The 18,117-nt window shown below is 38.9% G+C and overlaps 1 protein-coding gene across 9 annotated transcripts in view; it reads right to left on the bottom strand.

The window, feature by feature from the left end:
- Nucleotides 1-18,117, bottom strand: part of arvcfb (ARVCF delta catenin family member b) — a 136,522-nt gene that overhangs the window by 71,220 nt on the left and 47,185 nt on the right. For 5 of the 9 annotated variants that reach the window (XM_088376148.1, XM_088376146.1, XM_088376149.1 and 2 more), the window contains 3 exons: nucleotides 10,792-10,893; nucleotides 8,088-8,178; nucleotides 6,125-6,338 (listed from right to left, as the gene is read on the bottom strand). In XM_088376148.1, coding sequence (XP_088232274.1) covers nucleotides 6,125-6,310 — 186 coding nt within the window. In that variant the 5' untranslated portion in view covers nucleotides 6,311-6,338; nucleotides 8,088-8,178; nucleotides 10,792-10,893. The remainder of the gene's footprint in view (nucleotides 1-6,124; nucleotides 6,339-8,087; nucleotides 8,179-10,791; nucleotides 10,894-18,117) is intronic. The other 4 variants (XM_088376147.1, XM_088376150.1, XM_088376154.1 and 1 more) reach the window with 2 other exon arrangements.

Below are 18,117 nucleotides of genomic sequence, written 5' to 3'. Positions count from 1 at the left end.
GTTTGGACAGTCAAGAGAGGCCGAAAGGGATGACTGGACTTAAAATAAACAGAGAAAGGAGAAATCCCGAGCAGAGGGGAAATGCCTGAGGTTTAGCATTCCACTAGACTGGCAGTGTTGTTTCATCTCCCTAGTGTTGCGGATTCAATTGTTCCTAATGAAAGAACTGCCTCTTTATGCACCACTGCATTTAGATTTAGTTACAAGCCACAATACGTCCAAACAGTGGCATTCATGCATTTAGTTTCAAAATATCTTTGAATGATTAGATTCGAGTAATTTAACCTTTGATTACGTTAAGCAACTCATTCAAAACCTGCTGAACACTGTGGAAAACTCATAACATAAAAGTAAAAGAGGTAAATAAATAAATCGCCGATTTCAACCGAAAGTGTGTTGTTTTATTGGAACTCAAATGTGCACAGGAGAGTTTTTTTTTTCTATTATTTATCCTGTTCAGGTTCATGGTTGAACTGGAGCCCTGAGAACTTTGGGCTCAAGGCACGGTACACCCTGAAGTGGCTGTCACTCAGTCAATCGCAGGGCAGTGTCATAATCCTCACCCTCTGGGGAACGTAAGCAGATGAAAATTCCATGTATGTATGCAGCCGACTTTGGGTGAGTGTGGGATACAACCGTACTGATCAGTGGTCGAACGCAATCGATTATTCAAATAACATTTATTTCTCAAAGACAAACACCTTAAATTACTAGTGACTCTGCATATCAGCAACTGAAACTGAAATAATTAATGACGCAAATACATTCTTTGGTTTGTACAAAAGCTCTACATGGTAAGTCACGCCCACTTTCAACACCCACACCGTCGTGTCAAAAGCTATTTTTCGTAAGGCTGCTAGAAAATGGACTGTGGGCTGGAAATGGCCCCTGGGCCGCAGTTTGGGTATTATATTCTGGTCACATTTATATTCATACATTCATATTCCTCAATTTTTCAAATCATAGAGAGAACAAATGGTTGGAGCGTCAGCTACATTCAACTGAAGCTTGAATGAAATACTCGGCGAAAGAGGCAAGTCAGATAAGTTCCCACTTTTTCCACACATTCCTACACCATTACTGACCCCGTATACAAAACGAGACATTTCACATGCTAAGTCTAAATTCTTTTACTTCAGCCTTTCTGAAATGCACCAACATTTAAACGCCTTCTGGCTCCAGCATGAAAAAATGACTTAAGAGTGCAGTTGTGTGTGACCTGAAATAGGAGGAATTGCAGGCTGTGTGATGTTCAGTATGTCCGTTTTTCTAGTCTGTCCCACCCTGAGGCAATGCCAGATCTCATATATTGTATTGTGTAGTGACTGAAATAAAGTGTAACACTGAGTATGGTTGAAAAATTTCAGTGTATCTGGTCTTCGATTGGAAACATTCCATGTCTAGAAAAATCTGAATTAAAATGCGAATTAGCATTTTGTAAATTAACCTTTTGGATTACGAAGACCGCGCTATAAATCAGGGGTGTCAAACTCATTTTTGTCGCAGGCTGCATTGTAGTCATAGTTTCCTTGGAGGGCCATTATGACTGTCAACGCCTTATATCATTTACAGGATAGTCTACACAGCAAACTGATGAATAACCAAATTTGGAATCAGAGACCAGTCAAAACGGTTCAAATTGTTTAAAAAGATGAACGGTAATAAAAATTGCTAGCAATATTTCTATTTTTAAAAAGTGAAGACAATTTTTAATTTTAGCAATGACACAAAGTCGATGCAAAATTTGGCTTCGCGGGCCACATAACATGATGTGGCGGGCTGTATCTGGCCCCCGGGCCTCGAGTTTGACACATATGCTATAGCTCAATCTTGTCAACCGGTGGTCCGCAGCGCTCTAGTGGTCCGTGGCGGTATTGCAAATGGTCCGCAAAATTGGAAATGGAAAGTAAATGTAACATTTCTTTTCAATGTATTTATTATTTAGAGTTGATTCATTTTCCAGCTAATTTTGTGAACAATTCAGCAACAAGTTTTCATCAAGTGTAGCAAATTTGAACAGGTTCCCCCCTCCCTAAGCAAAGTTAGGACAGACATAATTTACCAACTATAAATAATTAAATGGAAATGACACCCATGTACAATTTTGCATAGTTTACTATTAACAAAGATAACTAAGATACTATTGATAGATTGAATTATATTTGTGCAGGAATATATATATATATATATATATATATATATATATATATATATATATATATATATATATATATATATATATATATATATATATATATATATATATATATATATATATATATATATATATATATATATATATATATATATATATATATATATATATATATATATATAATATAACACCAAAAACGTGCATCCTAATCTCAGGTAAATTCGCTATCTGAGTGTGGAGGTAGACGGTCCACAGTTAACTAATTCTCCGGTATTTTGTGAGCCCAAAGGGAACCTTTCAGGCTTCTGAACACACATTTCCAACTGTGGTTTGAAAAGCCCAAGTCTTCCCATGTGGGTGTGCAAATTTAACAGCCCAACACTGAACATACTCTCATATGTCCCATGTAGTAGTTTTTAATTATTGCTAGGGAAGATTAGACAGAAGAACAGAGAGGTAAATTTGGTTAAAGTCCAAGATGACAAATACCAATAAATGTGTCATGCCACTAAAAAAATCATCCAAAAACTCGCAAAATCGGAACACAAAACCAACACAATGTAGACAATGATTTAAATGCCTGTGGTTAAAAATTAAAATGGATATATGAAACTCATGATTTAAATGCCTGTGATTAAAAATTAAAATGGATATATGAAACTCACTAGTCTTGTTTGAAAATATTCTTTGAAGATCACTTTCAGACCTGCAATAAACTAGAAGAAGAACGTTTTCAGACAGTATTCTCTTTTTATATGATAATAAGATCAGCACGCAGCCTTGTTTGGTTATCCTGCTGGACACGAGGACAGGTCACATTCCACAAGAGGCAGGTCTTATGAAGGAGCGGGCCTTTATTATAAACATATGGGCTACAGTTTGCATTGAGTATCAAAGAGTCAAGGTTAAATGTATGTTTGGACTACCTTGGACTTCCCGTCGGCAGGAATTCTAGCCACTGACACCGTGAGTTCATCTATGTGAAGAAGGTTAAAAGTGAAGAAAATTGGAGCAGCTTCCACATACCATTCTTAATGCTTTTAGTGAATTAATGCTTTGTTGGATTGTGATCAAATGGCCGGGACTTGGACTAGGGTGGAGATTAAGTCCTCTAGTGGTCTGATTTAAAGGCTGAAGGTTTGAAGCTCACAAAAGAGGAATTTAAATAGCTCACAAAATAAAAGGTTACAAATCTTTAGGTACCAGTACATGTTAAATATGGCAATAACATCCACATCACAATATTCAACACCGGCCTTAGCACATCGCCTTTTTCCAAGAACGTGCAGCTCTAGTTGTAAACCAACCCACTAGCAAGGAATAAAACCAATGCCACGTACACATCTATTTGGCGTGACCTCCAAAGATAATTTGATACACTTGAAACTATTGTGGAGACATAAGTAGGTGTTTCGTAACAAAACATGAAAACCAGGCAGCGACATTCTTGGCATTCTCGACCAGCTACTCCACATAACAGCAGTATAAGGGCAAAACAAAAAGTGGTAAACGAGGACCTTGGGAACAGTGTGAGGTGAAAAAATAAACAAAGGAGCCACTTTCACACGAAGGTAATTAGGGTGTTTATGGAGGGCGAGAAGGTTCCTGATGGCACAGTGAGTGGAAAACAGGGTAGAGATACAGGAGGAATAGAAAAGGAGAGCATGGGGGGAACTAAGGCTGATTGTTAGGAAGCTGATTTATGAGGGTACAAGGTCTCCCAGGCCCAGCCAGTAAAAGGATAGATCTTCTGTCACTATATCACCCTCAGCCCTTTGTATGCATTGTGCCTAGACGGGGCTGGGGGCTGTGTGGAGATGAAAGTGGGTGGAGGGCGACTGGGCCGATTGTTGCTTGAGTGCTGCAGTGCCATGGCAGGGTTGGGGTCTGTACATCCTCACCACAGACAGCAACACTGATCAAAAGCTGCACTATTCCCTCCCTTCTAGAGCTGAAAAGTCTTTGAAAACTTCTCACTATATTCAGACAACAAGATGACAGCGCTCCGTAGTGCCAGGGGCCTGTTGAATAATAACACTTACAAACAAAACCAACAGTTTATGATAAGCAAGGTGCATGGAATTATCCTGTGTTTTCTTATCAATGGGCGCGGTATGAGATGGGAGATGAGGCGACTGGTAAAACGAGGTCACCTTCTCCCTCAGCCTCAGAGGGATGGGGCTGTCTGTGTCTTGTCTATCTCCACACATAGAACTTCCCATAATACATCACTTGATCTTTCAAAGCCTTGATGGTGACGCACCTTCGGGCAAAAATCAATTTGCAAAGGCGAGTGCAATGTCAAATGAAGAAAGGGTGTCATGGTACGAGTGGTGGCTTGCAGGGACTATCAATGGATGGAGATTCAAAACTGTTTTCGAACTGTGTCACTGAATCCCTTTTGATGATTCCATCAAAGCGACACTAATGGAGTGCTTGACAGACCCATTCTGATGTTTTACACAGACTGGCACAGCATAAACATGTTCTTTGAATTGATTCATAAACAGTTATATTGACATGAGGACAAGAATGAATCTCATACATTCCTGAAAAATAGACCACTGTGACCAACTTGACGATCACTTTTCCATACACAAGTATTTGCTAACCTGCCTTGACTTGAATATAAACTTTGATATGCTTTGCAGCATATTTTTATTTTTATTTTCCTGACATCATGCCGCATAACATCTGTAGGAAAACTGCATAGCTGAAATGCTGAATTAATTGGTATCAGGACCTGAATGATGCAAGTCACGCAAGCACACACATTGAGTATGTGTGGCCTTCCAAGGTTTCTAAAGTGACTGGGGAACGCCTGTTGGCCAACTGATGTAAAATTATTGATATTTATGTGATCAGTTCCAGTTACATCCAAGATCACATCAAAAGGATGTGCAGAGAGTGATGGTGGGGAGTGATGCGTTTGATGGTGCAGGGAAATGCGAGGACATTTCAAACTGTAAATCCTTGAAACATTTCGGTACACATAGTCCCGTTTTCAAACACAACTACTGTATACATACACATACAGTACACTATTTTAATAGGATTATAAGATTAACTCGTTCACCTTTTTCTTCCTACTTGCGTGAGGCCCTTCAGTGGAAATGTAAGGTTGGTATAATCATTTCTGAAGGTCTTACTTTATCAATAATAAATGCCTTTTGCACTTTTACCGTGAATAAACATGCCGCATCTAAGCATTGCAGGTGCTGCATGAACAAATTGCTTTCGATTTCTGCTTAATAAAACGTTTGAACAGCTCTGTTCAAAAATTCATAATGTGCAAAGGGAATGTTCAAAGGACAAAAATGTGTTAAAGAAACACATGCATTTGTAGAACCCTAAAAAAAAAAAGTGATATCTCATCAATTAGTTCTTATGTTTCTTCACGCTGGAAGTCATTAACAAAGGCAGAGATTCTCTCTCACCAATCAATTAAAGTGCTGGAATCAATCTACTGATGTGTCTGTTGACATTTTGAGAAGATTACAGCTGTCTCATTTGTCCAACTTACATTTCCTGCACTTGCGGATACAGTCAGCAGAGGAGCCCTGGCCAGGTCTCCTATATCTGGATGAAAGGCCACATTCAATCACCACCACCACCAGACAATATCAAAGACCAGAAGGTGAAAGGAGATGGAATTGGATGTCAAGCAGCAGCTTAGTGGAAAAAGGCAAAGGAAGCAAGAAGGAGAGGCAGACTCAGTTTGCCTCAAAAAAGTAATACACAGAACATCCAGGATAGGGTTGAAGCAATCTAAATTGGTGCCTCAAAATGCCAGAACTTGACCAGAATTGTTATTGATTCCCACCAATGAGGACTTAACATGATGATGGAATGAGCTTGCTTGGATGGGACGGTTACGAAGGAGAAAGTAGCTCTAGAGCAGTTGGCTGGGATGTTACGTTGTGGTTGAAATAGACAAGAGGGATGGGTCCAGCATGCTGACACATTTACCTGCATCACCACTTGCTGCCATGCTAACGGTTGGCTGCTGGGAGGATTGGGTGGCGCATTGGCCCGCCCAAGCTGCAGAGTGCGACGCTCCTCCTCGAGGGCTCGGGTTAACTGCTCAAAACGGGCCTCTTGTTCTTTCACGGATGCCAAGATGCTGGCAGCTGAGCGAACTTCATAGTCCTCCATGTCCTGTATTAGTTGTACTTGTCCTGAGCTTCCAGGTTAAGGCGGGAGAGGAGAAAAGGGAAAGGAGGGGTACCAGGTCAATAAAGACACCCAGACGCAGAAGAAAGGCTGGAGAGTGTACTTCCTGTACAAGGTTTTAGCTAATCCTCAGGCATAAAAAGCACCAACATGGCACATTAAACAGAAACAATTAAAATGGCTGACAGCACAGGGGGGGAGAGATTCATAGCGCAGAAAGTGGCATCTGTGCTAGTTTAATCTCTTTCATTTGCACTTTTCTGACACCAGTGCCAAAAGGGAAAAGGCTAAATCCTCTCCGTAAAGGCAAGGCCTGTGCAGAGACATCTTGGATTCACAAAACCCAAAACAGCAGACACATTAATGAGGGTACTCTGCTGGGTGCCAATTATGTGTTTGCATTCTGAAGTTTGAGGCCCATTTGCTAATTAAGACAAACCTTGGTAGAAATGATAGCACTCAGTGTAGGTTTTGACGAAATATCGCCGGAACAAAATGGAGGCATAATTCACCAATTGTGAATAAAGGGAATTAAACATCACACACTTTGGGCCTTTTCACACAAGCACAGTAAACCCAATCTTTATGTGAAGGATATTTTTAAATTTAGATTCTGTTAGAGTGGTGCTCACTCTAACTGTCTCCCATGTGGTTCTTGCAAAAATAAGTTAGAGTGAGCAGCACTCTAACAGATTCTCTCTTGAAAGCATGATATGTTTCATGTTTAATAATGTGTTATTTCTAAATTAACTTTACACTGTCTTGCTCCTTTACAGCTAAAACAATCTTCATCCCTAACCTGTTAGTGACGTTAGGGCTCTGTGTGGCTTAGTCAAGTTCTTTCAGACCTAATTAATCCATTCATATCGGGGATGGGAGATACCAGGACACTCTGTGCTGCCTTGATTAATTAAAAAAAAAAAAAAAAAAGTGAACCCTCGCACCCGCAGATCCACCGTGCTGCCCTTTGACTTCATATTTGACTTAAATTTAGTCCCACTTGAAACATGAATATGACATGTGGCAATAATGTGACGTCTCCATTGTCATTTATTTCTACTCCCTCCCAAATCGCTCCTCTGTAAATATAAGAAAATAAAAAGATGAGCTACATTTCAGTCATATTAACTTATGTGGAATTAGGGGTCCTTCGTGAACTGTGTCACAATTGCCAAAGAAAAGAGCAAAGAGCGGGATTAATGTGGTTTGTGATTTCATTGAAAACAACGTGACCTTATTTCACAGTCCTGCATGCTGTGCAGAATGTCAGCGATTTCCTGTACAACTTCACAACAAGTAGCTCCTCCCATGTGTGAAAAGGCAACTCTTGAGAACATCTAGACATTTTTTCCCTGTGTTCATTGAGTGAATGTGAGAACGCTAATAACCCTTTTTTTCCATGGACACCTGATAATGAAGAAGACTTCATTCATGCAATTCCTGCAAATGAACAGTCATAGCTGGAATGGATGACACTGTCATTCCTGATGGTCATGCACATAACTGTAATGCATTCTGACATGCGAGCAATGCTGCAGGCGCAAATCCAACACATGCAGGGTTCCCACAGCCATTCAGACACATATCTTGATTTCATATCACACATACTGTCAGAGGCTGGTGATTTCCAGATAACAGTTGCAAGCCTGAGTGCATGTCACTGTCACACATACAAGCAGCGATATCCCTAAGCGATGGTGGCATGATATCTAGGTTGCAATAAATGGGCTTGGAAATACCGCTTCACAAGAATACACACCTAATAGATACACAAGCTGATAGCTGTTAGGCAATAGTCATCCCCCACGCAAACAAAAACAGACAGGTGTTACAGGTAGAATGAGAAAGAGCTGGGAAAGAAAACAAGGAATCACAAAGGAGAGAAAAAAGAAGAGAAAAAAGCCAAAAGTTAAATCAGATATTAACTGCAACAACACAAAGCTTTTTTTTTTTTTTAACATATTACACTCAAAAGCTCTTGAAACAGAAATATTTGGTATTTGGCAAACAGCTACGACAGACAACACTCCGTGTAAATGAGTACACCCCAACAGATTTGTTAGAAAATTTCGTTTTGGCTAATTGAGCTACAAAATACCTAGAGGGCCTCGTTGATTAAAAACAAAACACTTTAAAGTTGCATACCTGGAATTGTCCAAAAATTATGATGAAAGATGAAAAATGAGCCTCAAGTTAAATATGAGATCTAGGTAACCCTCGATTGATTGCTTAATAGACGGTTATCACCAAGTTTGTATTTTATGCTTGAATGTTCACTTTATTTGTGTGAAATGAAGATTGTGCCGATTTGATTCAATTTATCTGGCCATTTTTTGGGACTGCTTTTGCAATGTGGGAGAAGTAGCACAGGGAGAACATGCAATCCCGATTTGGATCCCTGACCACAGAACTGCGAGACAAATGTGCTGACCACTTGTCCAATGTGCTGACCGCTTGTCCAACGTGCTGCCGGTTGGTTAAATAGTAAGTATAATTTCGGATGCACATTATATAAAAGTAAGTGCGACAGACACAAATTCGAGGATTTCCAAAGTTCAGTTTCGTTTATTAATGCAGTCAAAGCCATCACAATCTCAACAAAGTATTTTTATTTAGCGAGGGGTGGGGGGGTGCTTATGTGTATGTGTTTCTAAGCATAAACAGGATTCATTCCTCACTCTAAGTCATCATAAGTACAAAGTGGATTTCCTTTTAAAGTACCAAATCCTGCTTTGATGTTTGTTGCTTTTTGTTGCTTATCTAGTGTCTCTCTTTCCACCCTTCCTGCAAAGCAAACCATGACGGAAGGGTAAAAAAAAAAAAGTACATTTAGGTGAGTGAATTACGGTTTGCTTTATATCCTTTCCTCTAATTAGAAATGCTTATTTTACCCACCAGTAAGAGCAGCAAATGTTGATTGCAAATACTAAGGAACCATAGTAATTTGTACCCTGAAAAGGAGAAGGCAGGCAATATAGCCATTGCATAAGGGGAATATTATGGCAGACACGTCGGCATATCAATTACGCCTCACAGCTTATCATTAAACACCAACATATCGGGCTTACTTAGAGTCCAGAACACACAAGGACGAACATTTGAAGATTTCTAGTCTGCTTCTCCAACGTCATGTTTTTTTTTTTTTTTAGCTTTACATTTGCAGATGTTCACTAATGGACATGAATTGAAAATACAGCAACGTTTCTGAGCGATGACCCCTTTCCGACACTATACTCACTGTCTTTAGATGTAACTTAAAATGAAAAAAGATATAAAAGTCTAACACAGAAGGCACGCATATCATTTGCGGACAGTTTGAGTGTAGACTAATCAAAGGAAAAAGGGAACAGAATATTTCCACTACAAAGGGAAGTGGTTTAGTTGAAAGTGTTCTCAAGGCATAAATACATTTAATTAGCCTGGAATACAGTGGAGTTACTGTACCTCTATATTTTTACTGAAGTATCAATCACATCTACAAAATAATTAAAACACACTCGCAGCCACAGTTACAAGTGGATTTTCAAATGATGCAGTAGTCACTTGGAGGAAAAGTCAGCATTACAATAATTCATACTCTGTTTGTGGATAATACATCTTGGCTAGATTCCCTGTCATCGCAGCTCTCAAAACCAGAGGGTATTTTAGAAATTAAATTCTTGTCTTCAGGTTTTCATGTTTCATGAAAAACGACGTTATTAATGAATAACTAAACGGTTCACCAAAATTAGAAGTGTGTGTGGTATTTAATAAAACATAAGTGAATTTATCATTGCTATGGGAATTCATGTTTTTCTTATATTCTTGCATTCTCAAAGGTGGAAAAAATCTACTATAGCTCAAAGTCAAACTACCACTGTACATTCATTACACAGTACAAAATACTGAACGAGCACATCTTCAAAATCATAGAATTTACTCATTTTAAATGTGTATTATTACTCTTTGGTCAAAGCACAATCTCCCAGATGTTGTTTATAAATCTCTTTAGGAAAACAAATAATGGATTCATTATGAATGTGACTCATGACAAGATATTTACATAGCTTGCAATTGTAAAAATGTATTCTTAAGACGCAATTGGGACTCCATGTGTCTAATATTGAAAATGTCAACATTCTTTGCATACAAATTGCAATTCCAAAGAGCCACTTAATGAATCTGACTGAGTTGTTAGGCAGGTGAAGCATATTGAAAAGCTTCAAGTGATATTTACCACATTCTAATTGAGTGAAATATGCTAATGGTTTCTTGGAGGGTGGAAAAAACAAACCTATTGAATAAACAATCATGAAGCACCTAACTAGCAACTAGTGAGTCAGTTCCTAGGGGACACGTAACAGAGAGATGCAAGTGTTGGATGTTTGAACCAAAAATACTGTCAAGAAATATAATTGCTGCAATGATGAGCTGAACAAAGTGATTAACGGAGGCTGGAGGTATTAAGGGAGAGGCGGTCGTACCTTTGATGTCGGTGAATGCCGTTACACCGCAAGTAGAACAAGACAAGGCAAGGCTCTGATAGATTGGACTTGATTGTTCCGTCTCTCAGGGGAGATCTGTGACTAAAATAGAATGACATTGGAATTAAGTATGCAGCCGACTTGCTGACTCAATAATATTAAGAAATATGTCTTACACAATGCAGAAAAACATGCACTCATAATTGGTTCATCCCAGCGCAGTATTCTCACCGGCCACGAAATAACACAAGAGCTACTTACTGCACTGTGTGTGAATTATGGCCTGCTTTGGCCAGTCAAAGGGCCAATCACTGCTGCACTTTTATTTATAAGGCAATATTGGTACTACTACCTTCATATATTTGTGTCTTAATTACTTTGAAAAATGCTGAATCCTCTTCTCTTGGATCACAAGATTATTTGTTGCTTTTTGGTCCCCAATGCTCAGACAAAGTTGAGTAAAAGGCTTTTGTTTACTCTGCTCTTTATGCATGGAACCAAGTAGCCTGGAAGCTCATTAATTTAATTTCTTTAAATTCAAACTGAATTCTAGAGACAAATCCCATAATATGCATTTGTTTTTCGTAATATGTTTGTAAAATTCTGCGCTGAATATGTAACTGTATTTTGTTTGTTGCTGCCACTAGGTCATGACTTCTTTGAAAAAGAGGTTATTAATGAATGTTAAGATGTGAATTTATAATTTGATCAAGATGAACCAGACAAACCACAAGTGCTGTGACCAATATTTGACTTTTGATCCTTTTGTCAATAATAATGTATGGCAAAAAACATTATCCACCCGGTTCTGGTTTGCACACATCAATCCGACTTGGTTCAGTGAAAATAGAAATTGACAAAGTGACAGCAATCGGCACTTAAGCACGCTGCTTGTTCCCAATGCAAAATGAATGGTGAAGTGTGGTCAGGGTTCAAAGGTTGTTTTCATATAGAACAGCCATGATGACGTCAAGTCGGAGATGCAAAACACAAATAATTTTGTTGTGCAAATACAGCACTGATTTCCAGTTGCAATAGAACTCCTTTAGATGCAAAGCACTGGAGTTCAAAATAACTCCAAACAATCCTTACTGATGGTTTACATGGTCGTCTCTGAGTACTAGTTAATTATGAAAAGAAAACAGCTATGCTGCAATTTTTCTCTCAGATGAGAAATTTCATTTTGTTGCAGCAGATACGTACAAAGTTGTGCTGACAAAATACAAACACAAACTAGCGCTTTTCGACAGACAAATCTTGCCTGAGGCAATCAAGTGTAATACATACAAATGTGTATTTTTCCTTTCCAATGATAATAATAATGAGGCAACACTTGCTGCAACAAACGTATGTGCAGCCTTACCTTTGTTGACACACTATGGTGTCTCAGAAATATAAACATTGCAGAGACTGGGAATCAATGACCTATAGCAATACAAGAGCACAAATGAAATTGGATGTTTCATACCATGAGACAAATGATTCTGTCAGACACCACTTGCTCCGCAGCCTTTGATAGCACGAAACAAAGCTGACGATCCAAACACCGGATCAACTAATGATCACATCATTTGTATCTTATGCAGATCTCCTCTCACCACAGTGAAATGGGAAAAAATACTTTTTACACCCCAATGTGAGATAAATTATATGTTGCACACTGAGTTAATCTCTGTTCAAATTTTAAAAAGAAATATTCATCACAAAGGAAATATAAAATGTGTTCAAGAGAGTGTTCATGATGCCAAATTAGTCTCTGCATCTGCAGTTATAGCGCAGACGATTTGTAGAATGTTTATGAAAACTGTTTCCAAAACATTTGGGGTTGTAGGGTCAATTTTAATTGGGTCCCCAAATAAAATGTAAGTAAATTAATTGATTGTCAAATGCGCGCATATTTTCTTGGCAAAGGGTTGTTTGATGCAATTGCAATTAGTTTGCTTTTTCTTTTAATTAGCAGACAAACTATTTTCGTAGACTTCTGAGTTTGTTGACACTATGTTCTGCTGTTATGCTGTTATTCAATATTGTTGAGACCATCCAAGAAGACGCTTGGCAAGCCCAAACCGTTTTTTCCATTTTTCCCACCCATAGTTATGACTTTCATCCTTCACTCTGGAGATTATTGCTGATATATTTGCTGATCATGTCTTAGGAAGTGTTTCTGTCATCAAAGGTGGTTTTCTTTGGTTACTGATTGTTACTTAGTACACAAGTAATAATTTCTTACATTCCTTATGGTTTTTGCTCACGTTTCCGAGTTAAATGTAATCACCTGAAAATTGGGGCAAACTTTGTCCAGAGGTTGGCTCAAACCTCCCAAAATTGAGTACTGACAGAGTGAACAACTGTCTGTTGGACGGCATGTTGCATGCTTTGGTATGAGGAAAGTGTTCTCCTCTCCAGTGTGAGTTTACATCAAGGACAGATCAATCGGATCATTGGCTCTCGGCCACAAACATCAAAAGGGAAAGTGTTTCTCTTTTTACGTCAGCGCAAGCCTTGGTAATACCCCTGGATGGACAACTCGCCGTGAGAGTGAGATTTTTGGGCATTTCATTGGATGTAGTTAACATGATGTGATGCGCTTGGAAGTGACTTCCATATTCAATTTGGCAAGTGAATAACCTAAAGATACTAGAAGTTGATAAAGACAAGTGGCATGACAGTGATGCATTTTATTGTCAAAGTATTTCCTCAGGTGAATGACAACAATTAATGTGATTTGGCAGATCTAAAGGATGAGAATATCCTGTCAATTTATTTCCACGTGATTATTTCGATTCTACAGAATATCTCAAATGCTGGCTGTAGTCAACATTAATAACGGAATCCTCTAGCAATATTTGTTTATATCTGTGTGTGCTATCTCACATGCTGAGCAGACAATTAAATATTCTGTCATGATGTGTTCCCTTTGAACTCACGTTCTTTAGAGAATGCTCCCGAGTAATTCTGTGATTAATAATAAATGATGAGTGAGGCATATCTAGCCTGTCGGAAGAAGGAGTGGGGAGTGAATCATCACCACATTTCCTCAGATTCCTGAAAAAAAAAATCAGCTTCTAAAAAAAGGTGTGAGGTGTATATGTCAGGAATAAAACAAAATGATATGCATGTCATTCTTGTAGAGCTTCTTTTGTTTTCAACATTTTATGCTGAGGGTTGGTTGATATTTCTATGCTATCCTCTCTTTTTTTTAGTCTCACACGGAACACTGTCATAAAACTGATTTTCATGCAATTATTTCAGGCAGTTTGAAGCACTCCTCGTTCCCTCCAAAGCCCCAGACAGCTCTATATTGCCAGGTAATGGCTCAGCTGAAAGCTGAGTGTGGGGGAAAAAAAACCTCTATTGCATATGCTCTACTTTGTGTGTGCAGACTGCGTCTGGAGAGAGCAGCAGCTAATTGCTTCTTCCAAAAGAACATTAGAGACCATCATCATTAGTCCACACAAACAGACGGGCTTGTGTGATAAGAGGGACGAAAAAGGCTTTTGAATTGTGTAGTCATTTGAGACAGCTGATATTGGATGGTATTTTCTGCATTTAGGAAATTAATCTACCACAACACAACTCATGAAAAGTTACTAAAGCAGTAAAACAACTTCCACATTGCACTTCATAATATACAGTAATTACGTGAAGCAGTGATGGACAACTTAAATGCTGGAGGGGCCAAAAAATATATATTTTAAGGACTGTATGTCCACAGAGTTTGCAGAATGTGTTGTGAGATTGTTTCGTTGCACACTAACATGATTTCATTGTCAGTAAATCAACCTTTATGTAAACACAAATTCATGTGCTACCAACATAACTGTGACTAAAAAAGTGTGCATTAGTCAGCAGCTTTTAACAACAATGAAAGCTGTAACTAAACATAATTTATATTAGAAATAAACTCCCCTTTTACGCAAACGAGTTAACAGGTGGGGTGACCAGCTGTTCTTTTTGTGATAGTCCTAGTTGGATTAAAAAAAAAAATCACACATGGCTAATTCTCAGGGAAACCACTGTTGCAATAACTCATGTTGATGACTCATAATCTTCCATCAATGAAGATTTTGGAGAGTTATAATTTGATGCATATCACCAACATGAATTTGCATACAGCATCATATTCTTATCGCCACGGAGCAATGAAAGAATAAAGTACTGTAATGGGCCTAGACAATACATATCTGTCTGTCTTGTGTAGTTTTGCCTTCTTCTCACATGTGTCTATCCCTGCAGAGGAGCAGGTGCTGGTTGACTGGTTGACGCAAGATGTTAATAGGGGCATATGCACTGAGAGAAATCTTTTAGCACCTGAACCTTTTCAGTTTGAGTGTACTCGCCTCACCTCTGATGCAGGGCTAACCTTTTATTAGGGACGAAATGTCAGAGGCAGGACTGCACAACATGAGCATATAATCATTTCAGTGCGAGGCACTTTCAGACCAATCTTTACCCTAACATTTAAAAAAGGGGAAGAATATATGAGAGGGGGAGAGAGAGAGGATTGAGGTCGGTGTTTGCCTCGCACCGCCAAAGATGTTAAGAGATCAAAGATTGCCCCGGGTTTGTTAACCAATCTTTAGGTATATCTGCACGGAAAAAGGTCAATGCATGATTGTGATCCAAAACCAGAATTATATAATAGATTGCAAAGAATAAACCTGCAATGCAGCTCCGTGGTGTCTTTGCTTTAAGGATTGCCTAGGTATTAATTGTAATGCAGCCATAACCTTCTGGGAGTGTATAGCAAAGAAAACCACGCAAATGCTTGATGCTACAAATACTCAGATGCCTCCTACCATGTTTTTAACACAGAACAACTCCTCATCTCGAGGGAATTGACATTTTTATTTGGCCAATTACTGCATGAATCATGAAGGAGAAATCTGTTGAAACAAGATAAAAAGTCTCAAAGAAATCAAGTGATCAATCATTAACAATGTAACATGTAATCTTAGTTACCATGTAAAACCATAAACAACGACAAAGCTATTTGAGCAAAGAGAAGCTTGAAATTGTTTGTGTGTGTGAACTGAGCTTTCAGCATGAAGGTCATCAGCGAAGCATCAACACTTGTGCTCCTGCTATGAAATAATTACTTTCTGTACCAAATGGGAAATAATCTTGATTGTAGAAAATAGGCAGAGTTAATGTGCATCTAAAATCTGTTGCTGAGAATTATCATTAACTCAACACATTTCCGCCCTCTCGGATGAACTGAAAAAACTGCATTCTCCCCTGGGAAAGGACAGGAATTCAGCCAAATGTAATTTTCCATCACCACATTTGTGGATAGAAAAACAGGAAGCTATTTTTAGAAACAAGAGTGCTTATTTCCTGAACTGGACATAAAGAAGTGTGTCCACTGCAATCAAACTGGTCGCTAGAGACTGTGAGAACATTACCAAAGCGGCTTCTATAGCATCTGACTAAAGCCCCTCATGTTTTTCTGCCTCTTTTCTCTTTTTTACTCCATAGCCACCTTTTATTTCATCCCAAAGAATCATACCCAGGAGGCTTTTGTGTGGAGTCGTATGAATTGAGGTTGAATGATAGGGCTTCAGCATCTTTCTGATAATGAGGGAGCCATTACATCCAACTAAATGGACATTTCCTCCAAATGATACCTGAAACAGATCATGGTCATTATTTAGCTTTTTTTTGCTGCATGCGGTGTGGTGTTTTTGTGTGGGTGAAGACTAATGTTGTAGACCAGTGGTGCCCAAATCCAGTCCTTAAGGGCTCCTATGCAGCGTGGAGTGTGTCCCCACCAGTATACATCCAATTCAATGGCCAGTTCATCAGCAAAATTTAAATCCTGTTTCAGGTGTTGCGGTAGTCATGCATCGACAACCGTCTGGATCTGGACTTATCTTTTCAATAGGGAGCAATTTTCTTCAGCTAGCTTGAAATGATAAGTACAGTTTGTCTGTCATTGTCATGGCAACCCCAGACTGGCTATTTCAATGGACTGCAATATTTGTGCAACTCCCGTGTGAGAGCATGCTGACGTAATGCTGTTCAGCATTGCGTGCAGTGACGGCATACATTAGCTGTAGACATCAAATAATGTATGTTTCCAGACAGGATATATTTAATAAAACGCTTTGAAATAAGTTACACATTATAACTGACAAACAGAACATTGTAGTGGTAATTCTGTCAATAAATTGAATTATCCATGTTAACAATCATTCCTTTTGTATTGCTTGTCTCGCTGTTTATTCTTCCTGTCTAAGACATTTGTTTACTGAGATGTGGTAGACGAGAAGGGGAACAGCGAACAGTAACTGCTTTGTCATTTTAAATTCTATCGATATTCTCTCAGACTGCCATCCCGACAGCAGCAGCTATAAGGAAGGGTGTGGAAAGAGATCAGGGCTGATGGAAGAGTAACACACACCGTCTCGGAGCCATCACTTGCCAAGACTGAGAGCATCAATCCATCACCTCTTCACTGAAGTCCTGCCTCCCCTGCTGCTTGAAAAAGACCAAAAGCCCAACACCTACTTATCTTTGACATTGAGTGTGCGTCATAAGTGCGACCTAGATTTAGTTTTACCTGAACGTCCCTTCCGTCAATCAAAAGTAAGAATGTTTGGATGTTCTGTTACTCATATGCACGATGGATTATTTTTGGGAACCCATTAGTTAAATCTTCACAAGTTCTAGAGGCAAAGTTCTCATCATATAACCTTCAGTAAAGAACATTTACCTCAAAGCAACCAGGGTCAATTTCCACCTTTGTCTAACGTCTTGTGCTCCATATGACCATATTCTCTTCTTAGCTCAGTATTTACAGTAATGAACACATCGACACTCCATTTGGTGATGACAGCTTGCTCAGTTTGCTTTTATGATAATGATGCTCATAACAACTATAAAAGTATTGAATCCAGGGCTTGAGACAGACATTCAGATTACTGTTTACTGACGTTAAGAAATATGTTCTCAAATAATTTCTGGGAACTTTTATGACTCAGTTGCAAAAATAGCAGTAGTTCAAGGTGTTTATTTGAAGAAGGTCTTTCTTTTTGTAAAGGTGAAGAAAAACAGACTGTTGTCCAAAGATTGCTGAATGGAAAATTGTCTGTTCTGTCTTTAATGGCATGGCTCTCATCTTTAAAACCTCAACAAGTACAGTATGTGAATTAACTCAGGTGTCAGTCATTGTGGTGCTTTTTAAGTGATTATTTGGCAATTCTTTCTAACTTCGTTTTTTTTATGCAAGCTGGGTCAGGGAACAGAGCACCGTTAGCCCCTGATTTGCCAGTCAAATAGCCTTTGGGACATGGCTCAGTGCCACACCACGAAGAAACAATGGGA

This window comes from Syngnathus floridae, chromosome 5 (genome assembly GCF_059516105.1).
Source record: "Syngnathus floridae isolate MCC-2025c chromosome 5, RoL_Sflo_1.0, whole genome shotgun sequence".
Classification (NCBI taxonomy): Eukaryota; Metazoa; Chordata; class Actinopteri; order Syngnathiformes; family Syngnathidae; genus Syngnathus; species Syngnathus floridae.
The sequence above is the reverse complement of the archived record's forward strand: the minus strand, read 5'-3'. Positions and strand labels throughout refer to the sequence as shown.